Consider the following 16,475-nt stretch of genomic DNA (forward strand, 5'->3'; position numbering starts at 1 on the left):
GTACAGGACAAAAGTCGGGAATAGCTCCTGCCCTTAGCTTTGATTAGTATGGGTGTCGGGAGTTAATGGGGAGAAGGCGGGAGAGATAGATCAAGAGTCAAGAGTCAATTTAATTGTCATTTGGACCCCTGGAGGTCCAAACGAAATGCCGTTTCTGCAGCCATACATTACACACAAATAGACCCCAGACACAACAATAATTACATTTAACATAAACATCCATCACATAACTGTGATGGAAGGCCAAATAAACTTATCTCTCCACTGCACTCTCCCCCCCCCCCCCCCGATGTCAGAGTCAAAGTCATAGCCCCCGGCTGGCGATGGCGATTGTCCCGCGGCCATTAAAGCCACGCTGGGTGGTGCGAGGTCGCACACCGGGTCTTGGTGTTGGAGCCCCCGGTGTGCGCTCGCAGAGTCCCGCGGCCACTCCAGCCGCGCGGGGAAGCGATGTAGGCCCTGCTCCAGGAGCTCCCCAACCCCGCAACTCGGGCGGGAGAACTCGCCGCCGCAGAAGCCCCGAAAAGCGGGCTCCCGATGCCGTCGTCCGCAGACCCGCAGCAGCAGCCTCCGACTCGGTAGCAGCCGCAGCAGCAGCAGCGCTCCTCCACCGCTCCACCCGCTCCGGACTCGGCCAGCTCCGCGACGGCAATGGTGAGTCGGCACCCGAGTCCCCGGCTTCTTCCTGTTGGAGGCCGCTCCTCGTTGCGGCCTCAACGACACCTGAGACCCGACGAGAAAAGGTCGGGTCTCCAGTGCAGGGAGAGATTCAAAAGTTTCCCCCCCCCCTCCCACCCCCCCCCACCCCCCCACACACACACCCCAACATAAAATAACAAAAACACAGACAAAAAACAATAAAAACGCGGACAGGCTGCAGAGGCCGCTGCTGGCCACAGCCATGATTGAATAGCGGAGTAGACTTGATGGGCCGAATGGCCTAATTCTGCTCCTGTCACATGAATTTATCAGGCTTCTAAACAGTCCTACAAGCTCGGATAATCCTGATTCTTCAACCTATGTCATGAACGTTCTCTGACACTTAACCTACATTGCTGAGCGCTGCATTCTCTATACCTTTTGACCCCGACTTGACTCTTTCTGTCGTGTTATCTAACTTGACAGCACAAAGCTTTTCACTGCACATTAGTACACTTTCTCCCCATATCCCTTAATTCCGTTAGCCCCAAGAGCGATATGTAACTCTTGAATACATCCAGTGAACATGTGTTTACATTAGCTGTTGTGTTGCTGTAAGTAAGAATTTCATTGACAGCTTCAGCAGTCTTGACTTGAATGTCTGAACTGCAAACAAAAATTGGGATACAGTCATCAGTTCAGGCAGTGCTTTGTAGAAACATCTCACCTGCAACTATCACGCTGTTAGACAAAAATGCTGGAGAAACTCAGCGGGTGAGGCAACATCTATGGAGCGAAGGAAATAGGCAATGTTTTGGGCCGAAACCCTTCAGGCTGTTAAATACTAAATATTCAGTTTTTTTACTATGGATATGACGGAGTACTATGTTTACATATCTGTCGTGCTGCTGCAAGTAAGAATTTCAATGCTTTGTTTTGGTGCATATGACAACCAAACACACTTGCTTATAGTTGAAGACTCCATTGGGGAATATTCATAAGGAAAGCCACAAGAGGCGGGCTTCAAACAAAAACAAATTAAGCTCATACGAGATCTTGCTTTCGTTTTTCTGAAATGAAGTGTGCAATAAGGAATGTACAATTATGTATTATTCATATGATGCCAAGATAAAGCAATCTCATCTACCTGCACGTGATCCATATAGAAACATAGAAAATAGGTGCAGGAGTAGGCCATTCGGCCCTTCGAGCCTGCACCACCATTCAATATGATCATGGCTGATCATCCAACTCGGTATCCCGTACCTGCCTTCTCTCCATACCCTCTGATCCCCTTAGCCACAAGGGCCACATCTAACTCCCTCGTAAATATAGCCAATGAACTGGCCTCAACTACCCTCTGTGGCAGATGGTTCCAGAGATACACCACTCTCTGTGTGAAAAAAGTTCTTCTCATCTCAGTTTTAAAGGATTTCCCCCTTATCCTTAAGCTGTGACCCCTTGTCCTGGACTTCCCCAACATCGGGAGCAATCTTCCTGCATCTAGCTCTGTTCCATAGCAAAGTGCCCATCTAAAAGCCTCAACATGCTGCTATTATATCTGCATCAGCCTCTACTACCCTGAGCAACACAATCCAGGTACCACCACTCTTTAAAAAAAATTACCCCACCCATCTCCTTTAAACTTTGCCTCACACCTTGAACCTATGCCCTTCTTTCTTTGACATTTCCATGCAGGGAATAAGCCCGACTCTCTTCCCCATTGCCGTGATAATTTAATATACCATCAGATCTCCCCTCTCCCGATACTCCAAAGAAAACAATCCACGTCTGTCCAACCTCCTCTTGCAGCGAATACCTCTGAGATCTTTGTGCTTATTCTAAATTAGTTCATTATAATTGCTCCGTCTTTAGTGGTCATGCCTCAGGCTGCTAAAGATCCTAATTGTCTCCATAATTTTCTTCTCGCTAAGTTCAATTTCCCTTTCCTAATGAGGTTTGCTGCCATCTCTCGTTTCAGAACAGCTTTATGATGGAATTGCAAGGAGCTGTACCAACGAGTGTATCTACCAGATTCCAGCCTGTGCAGAGGGGCTGAAGTGAAGGGTTGGGTTTTTCTGTGGGGAAATTCCTACCCCGTGCCATCAATAGTGAGCACCCGTGTTTGCTTATGGCTGCTCATTTAAGTAACTCCTTTCAAAAGTTTATTCGAGTCAAGAGGTTTACACCAATGACCCTTTTACACCCAGAGAGTTGTGAATCTGTGGAATTCTCTGCCACAGAAGGCAGTGGACGCCGTCACTGGATGTATTCAAGGGAGTTAGATATAGCTCTTAGGGCTAACGGAATCAAGGGATATGGGAAGAAAGCAGGAACGCGGTAGTTCATTGGCGATATTTAAGAGGGAGTTAGATGTGGCTAAGGGGATCAGGGGGTATGGAGAGAAGGCAGGTACGGGATACTGAGTTGGATGATCAGCCATGATCATATTGAATGGAGGTGCAGGCTCGAAGGGCCGAATGGCCCTACTCCTGCACCTATTTCCCATGTTCTATGAATGGCAGTGCTGGCTCGAAGGGCCGAATGGCCTACTCCTGCACCAATTTTCTCTGTTTCTTACAAACTTCTACAGCTGCACCATAGAAAGCATATAGTCAGGTTGCATCACAGCTTGGTTTAGGAACAGTTCTCCCCAAGACAGCAAGACGTTAGAGTTGTAAATGGAGCCCTGACTCCATCTACAATTCACGCTGCCTCAGGAAAGCAGCCTACATAATCAAAGACTTGTCCCACCCCGGTCATTCCTTCTCCCCGCTCCCGTCCAGCACAAGGTACAGAAGCTTGAAAGCGCGCGCCACCAGACTCGGGAACAGCTTCCTCCCCCCTCTGTCATCAGGCTTCTGAACGGTCCTTCCATAAACTAGGGTACTGTCCGATTCACCTCTACCCCATTGCGGACATTGGACTCTTATGTGGAACTGATGTGCTACAATGCTGAGAACTATCATCTGCATTCCTATTAAGGTCATAAGTACAGTAGTAGAATTAGACCATTCGGCCCATCAAGGCTGCTCCGCCATTCAATCATGGCTGACCTATCTTTCTCCTAAGCCCATTCTCCTGCCTTCTCCCCATAACCCCCGACACCCATACTCATTAACAATCTATCGATGCTTCGTACTGGAGTTTGATTGTATTTATGTGTATTATCTGATCAGACAGGACAGCATGCTGAACAAAGATTTTCAGTGTACCTGACAATGGCAACAATAATAAAGCTAAACTCTTTATTTAAATATTGCACTAATCCTATATTTTATATGTATCACTCCTGCAAGTACAACAGTTTATCACCTTTAAATGTGGCATTGAAAGATGCAATTATGGGAATTCTTTGGTTATGAATAATATATGTGGAAATCTAGATTTGCACAAATTCTCCCAGACAATTTAAATCATTTTTTAGACAATTGATCCTATTTTCCACATCTGAGCTACAGGGAGAGGTTGAACAGGTTGGGTCTATATTCAGGAGGTTGCGGGGTGATCTTATAGAGGTGTATAAAATCACGAGGGGAATAGTCTGTGGAATGCTCTGCCTCAGAGGGCGGTGGAGGCAGGTTCTCTGGATGCTTTCAAGAGAGAGCTAGATAGGGCTCTTAAAAATAGCAGTCAGGGGATATGGGGAGAAGGCAGGAACGGGGTACTGATTGGGGATGATCAGCCATGATCACATTGAATGGCAGTGCTGGCTCGAAGGGCCGAATGGCCTCCTCCTGCACCTAATTTCTATGAGCTGCTAGAGGAGGTAGTTGAGGCAGAGAGTTTCCCCAACATTTAAGAAATAGTTGGACAGGTACATGGATAGGACGGGTTTGTAGGGATATGGACCAAGCGCGGGCAGGTGGGACTAGTCCAGCTGGGACATGTTGGTCAGTGGTGGCAAGTTGGGCCAAAGGGCCCGTTTCCACACTGTATCACTCTGACTCCAAGACTCTCTACAAACTTTACTGAGAGCCAATTAACTTACAAACCCCGCAGGTCTTTGGGAAGTGGGAGGAACCCCCACGTCATCAGAAGATGAGCGTGTAAACTCCACACAAACAGCACCCGAGGTCAGGATCGAATCTGGATCTGTGGGGCAGCGAGGCAGCAGCTCTACCCGCTGCGTGACGGTGCTGCATTTACAGTTAAAAACCATAGTAGGATATTGTACATGTCCAAAACCATGTCAGCGGAAATATACAACCAAAAGCTGCCATACAGGAAGATAGACACAGAAAGCTGGAGTAACTCAGCGGGTCAGGCAGCATCTTTGCAGAGATGATATAGGTGACATTTTAGATTGTGACCCCTCAGACCAGAAAGGTCACCTGTTCCTTTTCTCCAGAGATGCTGCCTGTCCCACTGAGTTACTCCAGCACTTTGTGTCTGTCTGAACCTTCTGAATTTTTGTAGTCGGCAGGGCAGTACTCTGCATATTGCCAGCTTGGACAATGTTTCACTTTTTATCCAGCCAATTAACCTACAAACCTGTACGTCGTTGGAGTGTGGGAGGAAACCGAAGTTCTCGGAGAAAACCCCCCGGGGAGAACGTGCAAACTCCGTACAGACAGCACCCGCAGTCGGGATCGAACCCGGGTCTCCGGCGCTGCATTTTGCTGTAAGGCAGCAACTCTACCGCTGTACCACCGTGACTGATCCATCTTTGGTGTAAACCAGCATCTGCAGTTCCTTCCTACACAACTTTCCTTGCAAACACCCATATCTGTTGCTGCCTCTTGTATTTATCTGGTTGCTCCGGTTTCCTCCCACACTCCAAAGACGTACAGGTTTGTAGGTTACTCGACTTGGGTAAAAGTTATAAATTGCCCCTCATGTATAGGACAGTGCTAGTATACGGGGTGGAGTCGATGGACCGAAGGGCCTGTTTCATTGCAGTATCTCTAAACTAAACACTGAATTCATTTGTAAAGTTGCGAGTATTCTTTTCTCCAGCAGAGGCAGTGTGACTCCACTACAAACCCAGAGCTGGTAACTGCCTTAGAGGCAAGAATACCAACTATTTGTAATTGTCAAACAATTAATTCTCATATCTACCGACAACTGGACAGTGAAATTCCTACCAGCAGCTGCTTAAAAGGCCCGCAAACACAATGCACACAGAAAATATATGATATATACTTTTTAAATGAACAAATAACTAAAGTAGACAAAGCTTGCTGGAGAAACTCAGCGAGTGAGGCAACATCTATGGAGAAAAGGAGTAGATGACGTTTCGGGTCGAGACCCTACTTCAGACCAATGAATAACTAATATTAGTGCAAGAACTGAAACGTAGAAAATAGGTGCAGGAGGAGGCCATTCGGCCCTTCGAGCCAGCACCGCCATTCATTGTGATCATGGCTGATCGTCCCCAATCAATAACCCGTGCCTGCCTTCTCCCCATATCCCTCGACTCCACTAGCCCCTAGAGCTCTATCTAACTCTCTCTTAAATCCATCCAGTGTTTTGGCCTCCACTGCTGTCTGTGGCAGGGAATTCCACAAATTCACAACTCTCTGGGTGAAAAAGTTTTTTCTCACCTCAGTCTTAAATGACCTCCCCTTTATTCGAAGACTGTGTGGCCCCTGGTTCTGGACTCGCCCAACATTGGGAACATTTTTCCTGCATCTAGCTTGTCCAGTCCTTAGTGTAACCAACAACAGCCCATAGAAATTCATAGTCGGGATTAGTTTTGTAGCAACGTTCTAGAGGCTGATGGTTATAGAAACATAGAAATTAGGTGCAGGAGTAGGCCATTCGGCCCTTCGAGCCTGCACCGCCATTCAATATGATCATGGCTGATCATCCAACTCAGTATCCCGTACCTGCCTTCTCTCCATACCCTCTGATCCCCTTAGCCACAAGGGCCACATCTAACTCACTCTTAAATATAGCCAATGAACTGTGGCCTCAACTACCCTCTGTGGCAGAGAGTTCCAGAGATTCACCACTCTCTGTGTGAAAAAAGTTCTCCTCATCTCGGTTTTAAAGGATTTCCCCCTTATCCTTAAGCTGTGACCCCTTGTCCTGGACTTCCCCGACATCGGGAACAATCTTCCTGCATCTAGCCTGTCCAACCCCTTATTGAGTATGTTCAAGCTGTTCTTGAACCTGGTGGTCATGGTTTTCAAGCATGACCAGGGTGGTGTGTGTGGTCTCTGGTGAGGCAGCACCTCCCGCAGATCCCTTTAATGGTGGGGAGGTCAGTACCTGTGGTGGACCGACCGGGGCAATGTCTGCCACTCTGTAACCTCTCGACATTTCAATGGTGCTTTATTGCCTTGTGTGCTCTTCAGTGAAATTATTTTTTGCACAGCTCACACATGCACGAGTCGCCATATTTCAGCACCACTTACACAAACTCCAAAGTCCACACACTCGATGAACTGGAGTGACTCCGGATCCAGGCCGCTACAGGGCCTCCTCCATCGCCCTCGACAGCCTCACCCTGCCGACCCACGTCCCTCTCCTCGCTTCCACGCTGTATCCCCAAAGCAAACAATTTGCCTCACATTCTCTTTCTCCACGGTGATGCATGATGTTACGTCCCACTTCAGAAGAGAAGTTCAGAAGTGATAAGAACAGAATTAGGCCGTTCGGCCCATCAAGTCTACTCTGCCGTTCAATCATGGCTGATCTATCTCTCCCGCTCAACCCCATTCTCCTGCCTTCTCCCCATAACCCCCGACACCCGCACTAATCAAGAATCAATCTCTGCCTTAAAAATACCCATTGGTTCGGCCTCCACAGCCGTCTGTGGCAATGAATTCCATAAATTCACCACCCTCTGACTAAAAAATTCCTCCTCACCTTATAGAAACATAGACAATTTTGTTGTTTAATGCATTTCGTTGTCTCTGTACTGTACACTGACAATGACAATTAAATTGAATCTGAATTCTGAATCTGAACAATAGGTGCAGGAGGAGGCCATTCAGCCCTTCGAGCCAGCACCACCATTTATTGTGATCATGGCTGATCGTCCCCAATCAATAACTCGTGCCTGCCTTCTCCCCATATACCTTGACTCCACTAGCCCCTAGAGCTCTATCTAACTCTCTCTTAAATCCATCCAGTGACTTGGCCTCCACTGCCCTCTGTGGCAGGGAATTCCATAAATTCACAACTCTCTGGGTGAAAAAGTTTTTTCTCATCTCAGTCTTAAATGACCTCCCCTTTATTCTAAGACTGTGTGTAGCTCCTGGTTCTGGACTCGTTCTCCCTAAAAGAACATCCTTTTATTTTAAGACCATAACCTCTGGTCCTAGACTCTCCCACTAACAAAACATTCTGGCCACACCCACTCTATCCAAGCCTTGAAGTGTTGACTGCAGTAAACAAACTATATATCACAAACAGAAATGAAAGTATCACACCCATGCTTGCACCTTACCCATCCTGTTTGGTTAATAGCACATCCAGTAATAAAAAGCACAGCAATTGAAATACTTCAAGAGATTTGTCGGGAGATAATTGCTGGTTTATATTTACCGATGTATCCTTCATCCCACGAGTTTAATAAAACTTTTGAGCAACTCTGCAAAAATGTCTACAGAACATTCTATGCTTTTGTTTTTCCCCCAAACAGGTGTCAGTTTCAAGATTTTTTTTAAAGATTAAATAGTCGATCTTGTTCTCGGTTAGTCTTGCTAAGGTTGTTCACATTTCCAGTAGGTGAAGGTCAAAAACAGGAAGGCTGTGGTTTGTGTGCAGTTGTTTGTCAGATGCAGGATTAATATCAAATCAAATATTTCCCACAAAGATCTAAAAGGGTACAAGTATCGGAATGAAAAATAGCAGCTCGGCTGATTTGCATAACAAACAAACAAGTCAGGGTCCAATTATTAATTTTAGACTATAGAGAAAATAGAAATGAGTTTACTCGTTTAGTTTAGAGATACAGCGCGGAAACAGGCCCTTCAGCCCACAGAGTCCGCACCAACCAGCAATCACCCCGTACACTAGAACTATCCTGCACAAACACACTAGGGGCAATTTGCAATTTTGACCAAAGCCATTTATCCTACAAACCTGTACGTCTTTGGAGTGGGGGAGGAAACCGGAGAAAACTCAAATAGTCACGGGAAGAATGTACAAACTCCATACAGACAGGGCACGTAATCAGGATGGAACCCGGGACTCTGGCTCTGCGAGGCAGCAACGCTACAGCTGCGCCAAAGGACGTTGATATTGAGAAAGCATCATCTCCAACAATTCCCCCACCATTTCTAAATGCAAGAGATGGCAGAGGCTGGAACCTGGAGCAAAAAGATGCACAAAGTGCTGGAGGAACTCGGGGGGGGGGGGGGGGGGGGGGGTCGGGCAGTGTCTGTCAAGGAAGGATCTCTCCCCCCTCACCGCCCCTATCAAAAACCCCACTGCGTCTGGACTCAGCATCAACTTTCTCCCCATGCCTGTCCCTGCAATCTTCCTACTAACTTTCTCCCCTCCAAGTCTGAAGAAAAGTTCTGACCCGAAACGTCACTTATCCACTCTCTCCAGAGACGCTGCCTGCCCCGCTGAGTTACTCCAGCACTCTGTGTCCAAACCAGCATCTGCAGTTCCTTTCCAAGCATCTTTCCTGTAACAAGGTGACCGAAACTGAACGCAATAGTCCAAATTTCATTCAAGACTCTTTACCTCGTCTGCCTCCCAGTTACTCGATGGCCAACCTTTACAATGGGCTCTCCAACACCTGGGGCTATTGTAAATAACTGTACCTTCGGATAAGGTGGACAAAAATGCTGGATAAGGTCAGTGGGTGAGGCAGCATCTATTGAGCGAAGGAATTGGCGACGTTTCGGTTTTTCCAGCATCTGCAGTTCTTTGTTAAACGTACCTTCGGATAATATCAGTCAGGTGGTGGTTACGATAGCACAACAGTGTTTCAGAGAGCACCAGAACAAAAGTTAGCATCTAACCACCGACCTAGAAGTTAGAATGCGCTTGCATTCTTGCAGCTGTTATGCACCAGTAATCATAGATATCTGTGAAGGAAGGAACTGCAGATATTGGTTTAAACCGTAGACAAAACAAACTGCGGAGTAACTCAACGGGACAGGCTGCATCTCCGGGGCTATTCCTTTTCTCCATAGATGCTGCCTGACCCGCGGAGTTACTCCAGCTTCTAGTGTCTACATTCATAGATACACGACTGTGATCAGCACCCACACATTCCAGGTGAGGTACCTGTGTTGTTTTGACAATGGGAATAGCCACATAGGTAATGGCAGTATTAGACACCTTGAACAGAAGTCACAAAGGATATCAGAAGTCGATCAGTTACTTCCATATTTTTGAAACGCCCACGGGGGCAAAAGATAATTAGTTCAGATCAGAGATACCACATGGAAAGGCCCTTCAGCCCATCAAGTCCATGCCAACCAGTTAACACCCATTCATGTTAGTTCTATGTGTAGGATCTGCAGATGCTGGTTTAAACCGAAGGTAGACACAAAATGCTGGAGTAACTCTGGACCCGACACCAAATGCTGCCAGACCCACTGAGTTACTCCAGCATTTTGTGTCTATCCATGTTGCCCTACTCTCTCATCCACTCTCCTCACACTGGGGGGGGGATTTAAAGAGGGTCAATTAACCTACAAACCCGCACATCTTTGGGATGTGGGAGGAAACCGGAGCACCTGGAGAAAACCCGTGTGGGGAACGTACAGATTCCCACACAGGCAGCTCCCGTAGTCTGGATCGAAGCCGGGTCTCTGGCACTGTGGTTAAACCGCAAGATGTTTTAACACAAGTAACAAGATCAGTCAGCCTCATAACTTTTCTAGCCACTCCAATTAGATTACAATTTTAATTTGCTGCGTTTTAGTCACTGAGATATGAACATAAAAGATCCTGAAAAGGAGAAACAAATTTAAAATCACAAATTACCCCTGAATTGCAATGATAAAACTCAAAAAAGTTTAAATGTTTTGTCCCCCGCTAGCTATGACATTGTTTTAACAAAGCATTATAAAATCTTTGATAGGCCACAAAATGCTGGAGTAACTCAGCGAGTCAGGCAGCATCTCTGGAGAACATGGGATAGGTGAATTTTCAGGTTGGGACCCTTATTTAAAAATATTTCATTGTCCTATCTGGGACATATGATAATAAAACACTCTTGACATAGGTTTATGTCATTGGAATAAAAGTTGGCCATTCGGCCCATTGGGTCTACTCCGCCATTCAATCATGGCTGATCTATCTTTTCCTCTCAACCCCATTCTCCTGTCTTCTCCCCTACACACAAATATATATTTTAAATCACCGGTTATAAAAAATGTAGATCTGAAACATTACCCATTTTCTTTACCCAAAGATACTATTTGGCCTCCTATCCATGGATGCTGCTTAATCCACTTTGTGTCTTTTCCTTTATAAACCAGCACCTGCAGTTTTGTTTCAACGACCCAACCTCCCTAGTATACCAGCTGTTTATCTCTGCAACTTGTTGAACATCGATTATTTTTAACTAAGAAACATATCACATTTCAGAAAAAGGATTTGTGGGAAAGATAGCATAGAGGTTTAATTTTACTGAAAATACAATATTATCAAACTCCACTTCTTCATTAGAGCACGGGTACTTTTGCAGGTAGTTGGTCAACATTACTCCTGTTCTTATCAGGAAGCAGTTTTACCAAGGTTGTAGAAATCTTATTGTCCTAGTTCAAACCTGACTGGTTAGCACGCAACAAAAGCCTTTCACTCTACCATTGCCACTTTCATTTCACTGCACATCTCGTATGTGTAGGTGACAAATAAACTTGACTTGACTACCTTGGTACACGTGACAATAAACTAAACTCAACTCCGTGGAGCCGATGGGTCATTAGGAGAATCAGACGCCCTGACCTTGAGACCGGTCAAAGAAAACAATCATGCTTTGTATTCAAGTACTTGATTTGAATTCACGTTCACAAGTGATGGGAGCAATATTCGGCCCATCAAATCTACTCCGCCATTCAATCGTGGCTTATCTATTTTTCCCTCTCAACCCCATTCTCCTGCCTTCTCCCCATAACGCCCAAAACCCTAACTAATCAAGTTTTTTAAATCAATTTACACCTTAAAAATATCCAGACTTTGCTTCTGTTGCAACTAACAACAAGCCCTACAATTTTTTTCACATTATTAATAGGAAACTGGTTTCCATTGGAAGAAAAGTTCAAAATTAGTGAATTCCCACCAAATGATTCTTAAAAACCATTTCCGAAAATACCTTAGACGTATAGATACAAGGATTCTGTTTGCAAAAAAACGGACGCAAATTGTTGGGAGTAACTCAACAGGTCGGGCAGCATCTCTGATTAGGTGATGCATGTTCTCCAGAGATGCTGCCTGACCTGCTGAGTTACTCCAGCACTTTGTGTCTTTAAAAAAAAACTAAACTTAAAAGTACTTTAGCTATTAATAAAACAAAATAGACACAAAATGCTGGAGTAACCTAGTGGGTCAGGCAGCATCTCTGGAGAACATGGATAGGTGAAGTACTGGAGAAACTCAGCGGATGAGGCAGCATCTATGGAGCGAGGAAATAGGCAAAGTTGTGGGTCGAAACCCTTCTACAGTCTGAAGAAGGGCTTTGACCAGAAACGTTGCCCATTTCCTTCGCTCCATAGATGCTGCTGCACCCGCTGAGTTTCTCCAACATTTTTATCCACCTTCGATTTTCCAGCATCTGCAGTTCCTTCTTAAACATGGATAGGTGAAGTTTAGGATCAGGACCCATCCATCCTCAGATTGATAGATGCTGCCTCACCCGCTGAGTTACTCCAGCACTTTGTGTCTTTTTATTTTGTCACAAACCAGCATCTGCAGTTCCTAATTGCTACATCTTAAACTTATTATCAAGTTCTACTGCTGCTATTTCCGAGTTCAATTAAAAAAAAAACATTTGCTACATTGGCCTCAACCCAAATGAAAAATATTCGAGAGAAAGTTCGAGCAACTTTAAATGAAAGGTCTTTATTAATTTTTTTTTGTGTGTTTTTTTGTTTTGCTTTTAAAAGTCTCGCCTCATTGATCCACAATGGGGAGCTGTGGTTCACTAACTCGAGCAGGAGGTGGCGGTCGCAACCGGTCGTAGACAAAATGTAAGCAATCCCAAAAAGAAAATAACAAATATCTAACAGAGAAACAGAAAGTACAGTTCTATTTTATATTGGTCTTGTTCGTAATAGTTAAAATTATACACGATTGCATCAGTCATAAACAGCTCCGGAGGTACAACCCCTCTCTGAAACTAGCTTTAAAAATATTATTTTTTTTTTAAAAACACACACGCACACACACACACAAATACATTTAATGTCCCACATTGCTGCTGTTTCAAAAAGTTTCCAATTCAGGGCTGAACAATGGTGAAGGTTCTGACGAGTCTCAAGTTTCCCTCTGTGACTTTTGATCGCTGTTAACTCTCAATAAACAAAGCCCCTTACGGTCTTATCCAAACCAAAACATACTTAATAACTCATGCGCCATCATTGCAGAAGATCAGAGCTGGGGGGTTGTTTTTGTTTTGTTTTAAAAAAGAAAAGAAAATCAATTAAAAGATGATGATTTTGAATGCAAACGTCGAGACTGCATTTCCCACCAAAGTACCTTTTGTAATGAACCTTTTGCGGATTGCAAAGGCAGGCTAACAAATCTTCTACCGATCTTGGTGAGAGAGAGAGAGGGGGGTTAGGGATATTTTGATGCGGAATTTTTTTAAACGTGTTTTCCACGAGGCGTGCGTGGTTTAAGCAAACTTCAAGGAACAAAACACAGGCAGAGAGAGGGGGGGGCGGGGACAGGGACAAAATCCACAAAGGGCTTGATGTTTCTCTGCGGTTTGCCACACACTGACTCTCCGGAGAAACCGGCGACCATTTGCAGTGCAAAATTCCCGATGTTTGTAACCGGCGATAGATATATATATATATATATAGAGATATATATATAATTTTTTTTGAAAGTTTTTTTTTTGTATCTGTGTAGTTGAAAACTCGCTGTCCCACTGTGTGTGTGTGTTTGGTGGTGTGTGTGTGTGTGTGTGTGTGTGGTGGTGGTGGTGTGTGTGTGTGTGGTGGTGTGTGTGTGTGTGTGTGTGTGTGTGTTTGGTGGTGGTGGTGTGTGTGTGTGTGTCTCTGTGTGTCTCTCTCCCTCTCTCAGCAGCTGACTGTACTCTGATGCTGTTTGTTAACAAAGTCGGAAATGAAATCGTTTTGTCCCAGCCACAGCTCGGGCAGTTCTTGAATGCGGTCTAACCCCAGTTCCAACACGAGAGACGTCAACACGTCCTCGTCGATCAGGTCGGTGTCCATAACGTTCAAGGAGAGGGCCGGGGAGACAACGTGCGGGAGAGACGGGTGCTGAGACGGAGGCAGCGAGCCGCGGTACTGGGGGCCAGCCTGAGCCAGGCCGTTGTTCATTCCCATCAGCGGGTGCCCGTGATACTGGTTGTTGAGTTTCTGCAGGTGCACCGTGGCCATCAGCTGCTGTGGGCTGAGACTGTCCAGAAACTGTTGCTGTTGTTGTTGCTGCTGGCTGCTGTACATCACGTTGGCTGGTATCTGGTGGTGGTGCCCCATCTGCCCTGCCATGTTAGCCAAGCCGGGACGCGATCTGACCACGGCACTGCTGTCCATACTGGCCCCGCCGTAGTGCAAGAGCTGGCTGCCCGTGTGATCTCTCCTCAACCCCGGCTGTGCGAGCTGCGGGCCCTGCAGTCCGTTTAAACCCATCCGGTAGCTTTGAAGTCCATTGGAGCCGTCGGAAAACCGCCCTGGATTCACCGACATCATGATATGTTCAGCCATCTCCGAGTGCTGCAAGAGAAAAAAACACATACAAAAATATTATACACTCAGTGAAAACAACTTTCTAACGCTGCCATTCTGCCTACGATCTGCACACACGTTGTTCTTTCTTTATGTTCTTCCCCCTCTCTCTCACTCTCTCTCTCCTCCCCCCGGCAACGATGAACAGGCTCACACAATCAAACGATTACATCTCTGTCTGATTGAAGAAACATTGTCTATTTCCCTCGCTCCACAGATGCTGCTGCGCCCGCTGAGTTTCTCCAGCATTTTTGTCCACCTTCGATTTTCCAGCATCTGCAGTTCCTTCTTAAACAAACGATCGCATCTCCCGGCGATACGACAGGGAAGGAGAAACGAAATCGAGAGGGCGACGCAAAACAAACAATAAAACAAACAATAATAATCTATCTAACCTTCGGCAGTTTCAGAAACGACTGCGAGCAGAAACTGATTCCTGGAAACGGCCGACACACCACAATCTCCGTCGAAAAAATTCAACTCCTTGCGCTCATAATACACCAACCCTCGAGATCAGCCGGTATCCTGCTAAAACACGCCTCTGGATAAGGGCTCAACTTGGCATTATATAATGCGGGGCGCGGGGAGGAGTTTGCTCTACGCTAGACGTATAATGTGTTCACACAATTGGCTGCTAGACCCAGTATTCAGCCTCCTGTTTACATTCTCACCAACCAATCCTTCTTCGGCCTGGTTTCCTCAATGTATGAAAGACAGACACATCTATTTGAAAAAAAATAGATTGGCGTAAACTCAGCGGGTCAGGCAGCATCTCTGGAGAGAAGCTTGCATTCACTGGAAGGGCGAAGAGGATCTTATAGAAACATATAGAAAAGATGAGAAAAACATTTTTCACACACAGAGAGTGGCGAATCTCTGGAATTCTCTGCCACAGAAGGTAGTTGAGGCCAAAGTTCATTGGCTATATTTAAGAGGGACTTAGATGTGGCCCTTGTGGCTAAAGGTATCAGGGGGTATGGAGAGAAGGCAGGTACAGGATACTGAGTTGGATGATCAGCCATGATCATATTGAATGGCGAATGGTGCAGGCTCGAAGGGCCGAATGGCCTACTCCTGCACCTATTTTCTGTTTCTATATAAATTATAAAAGGACTGGACAAGCTAGATGCAGGAAAAATGTTGGGCGAGTCCAGAACCAGGGGCACACAGTCTTAGAATAAAGGGGAGGTCATTTAAGGCTGAGGTGAGAAATACCTTTTTCACCCAGAGGGTTGTGAATTTGTGGAATTCCCTGCCACAGAGGGCAGTGGACGCCAAGTCACTGGATGGATTTATGAGAGAGTTAGATAGAGCTCTAGGGGCTAGTGGAGTCAAGGGATACGGGGAGAAGGCAGGCACGGGTTATTGATAGGGGGCGATCAGCCATGATCACAATGAATGGCGGTGCTGGCTCGAAGGGCCGAATGGCCTCCTCCTGCACCTATTTTATATGTTTCTATGTTTCTATAGAAGGAATAAGTGCCGAGTCACAGTTTTAAGAAGGTAGACAAAAGTGCTGGAGAAACTCAGCGGGTGCAGCAGCATCTATGGAGCGAAGGAAATAGGCAACGTTTCGGACCGAAACCCTTCTTCAGACTCCAGGCCCGAAACGTTGCCAATTTCCTTCGCTCCATAGATGCTGCCTCACCCGCTGAGTTACTCCAGCATTTTTGTCTACCTTCGATTTCTCCAGCATCTGTAGTTCTTTCTTAAACAAATGAGTCACAATTTGGCTGCACTCTGATCCTCTGATCATCGGCACTGACCTCCTTACCATCGAGGGGATCTATCGCAGTCGCTGCCTCAAAAAGTCTGGCAGCATCATCCAGGACCCACACCATCCTGGCCACACACTCATCTCCCCGCTACCTTCAGGTAGAAGGTACAGGAGCCTGAAGACTGCAACGTCCAGGTTCAGAAACAGCTTCTTCCCCACAGCCATCAGGCTATTGAACTCAGTGTTCAAGAAGGAACTGCAGATGCTGGAAGATTGCTGGAGAA

General features: G+C 46.0%; 1 protein-coding gene across 1 annotated transcript; it reads right to left on the reverse strand.

Moving 5' to 3' along the window:
* Nucleotides 1–13,706: 13,706 nt before the first annotated feature.
* On the reverse strand, nt 13,707–15,035 carry cited4b (Cbp/p300-interacting transactivator, with Glu/Asp-rich carboxy-terminal domain, 4b). Its single transcript, XM_055656620.1, has 2 exons — nt 14,870–15,035; nt 13,707–14,462 (listed from the first exon to the last, which is right to left on the reverse strand). Exon 2 carries the CDS (start codon nt 14,451–14,453, stop codon nt 13,803–13,805), a length of 651 nt encoding a protein of 216 aa, XP_055512595.1. The 5' UTR covers nt 14,454–14,462; nt 14,870–15,035; the 3' UTR covers nt 13,707–13,802.
* Between the last annotated feature and the right edge of the window lie 1,440 nt (nt 15,036–16,475).

The sequence above is a fragment of the Leucoraja erinacea genome, chromosome 26 (assembly GCF_028641065.1).
Source record: "Leucoraja erinacea ecotype New England chromosome 26, Leri_hhj_1, whole genome shotgun sequence".
In the NCBI taxonomy this organism is placed as follows: domain Eukaryota; kingdom Metazoa; phylum Chordata; class Chondrichthyes; order Rajiformes; family Rajidae; genus Leucoraja; species Leucoraja erinaceus.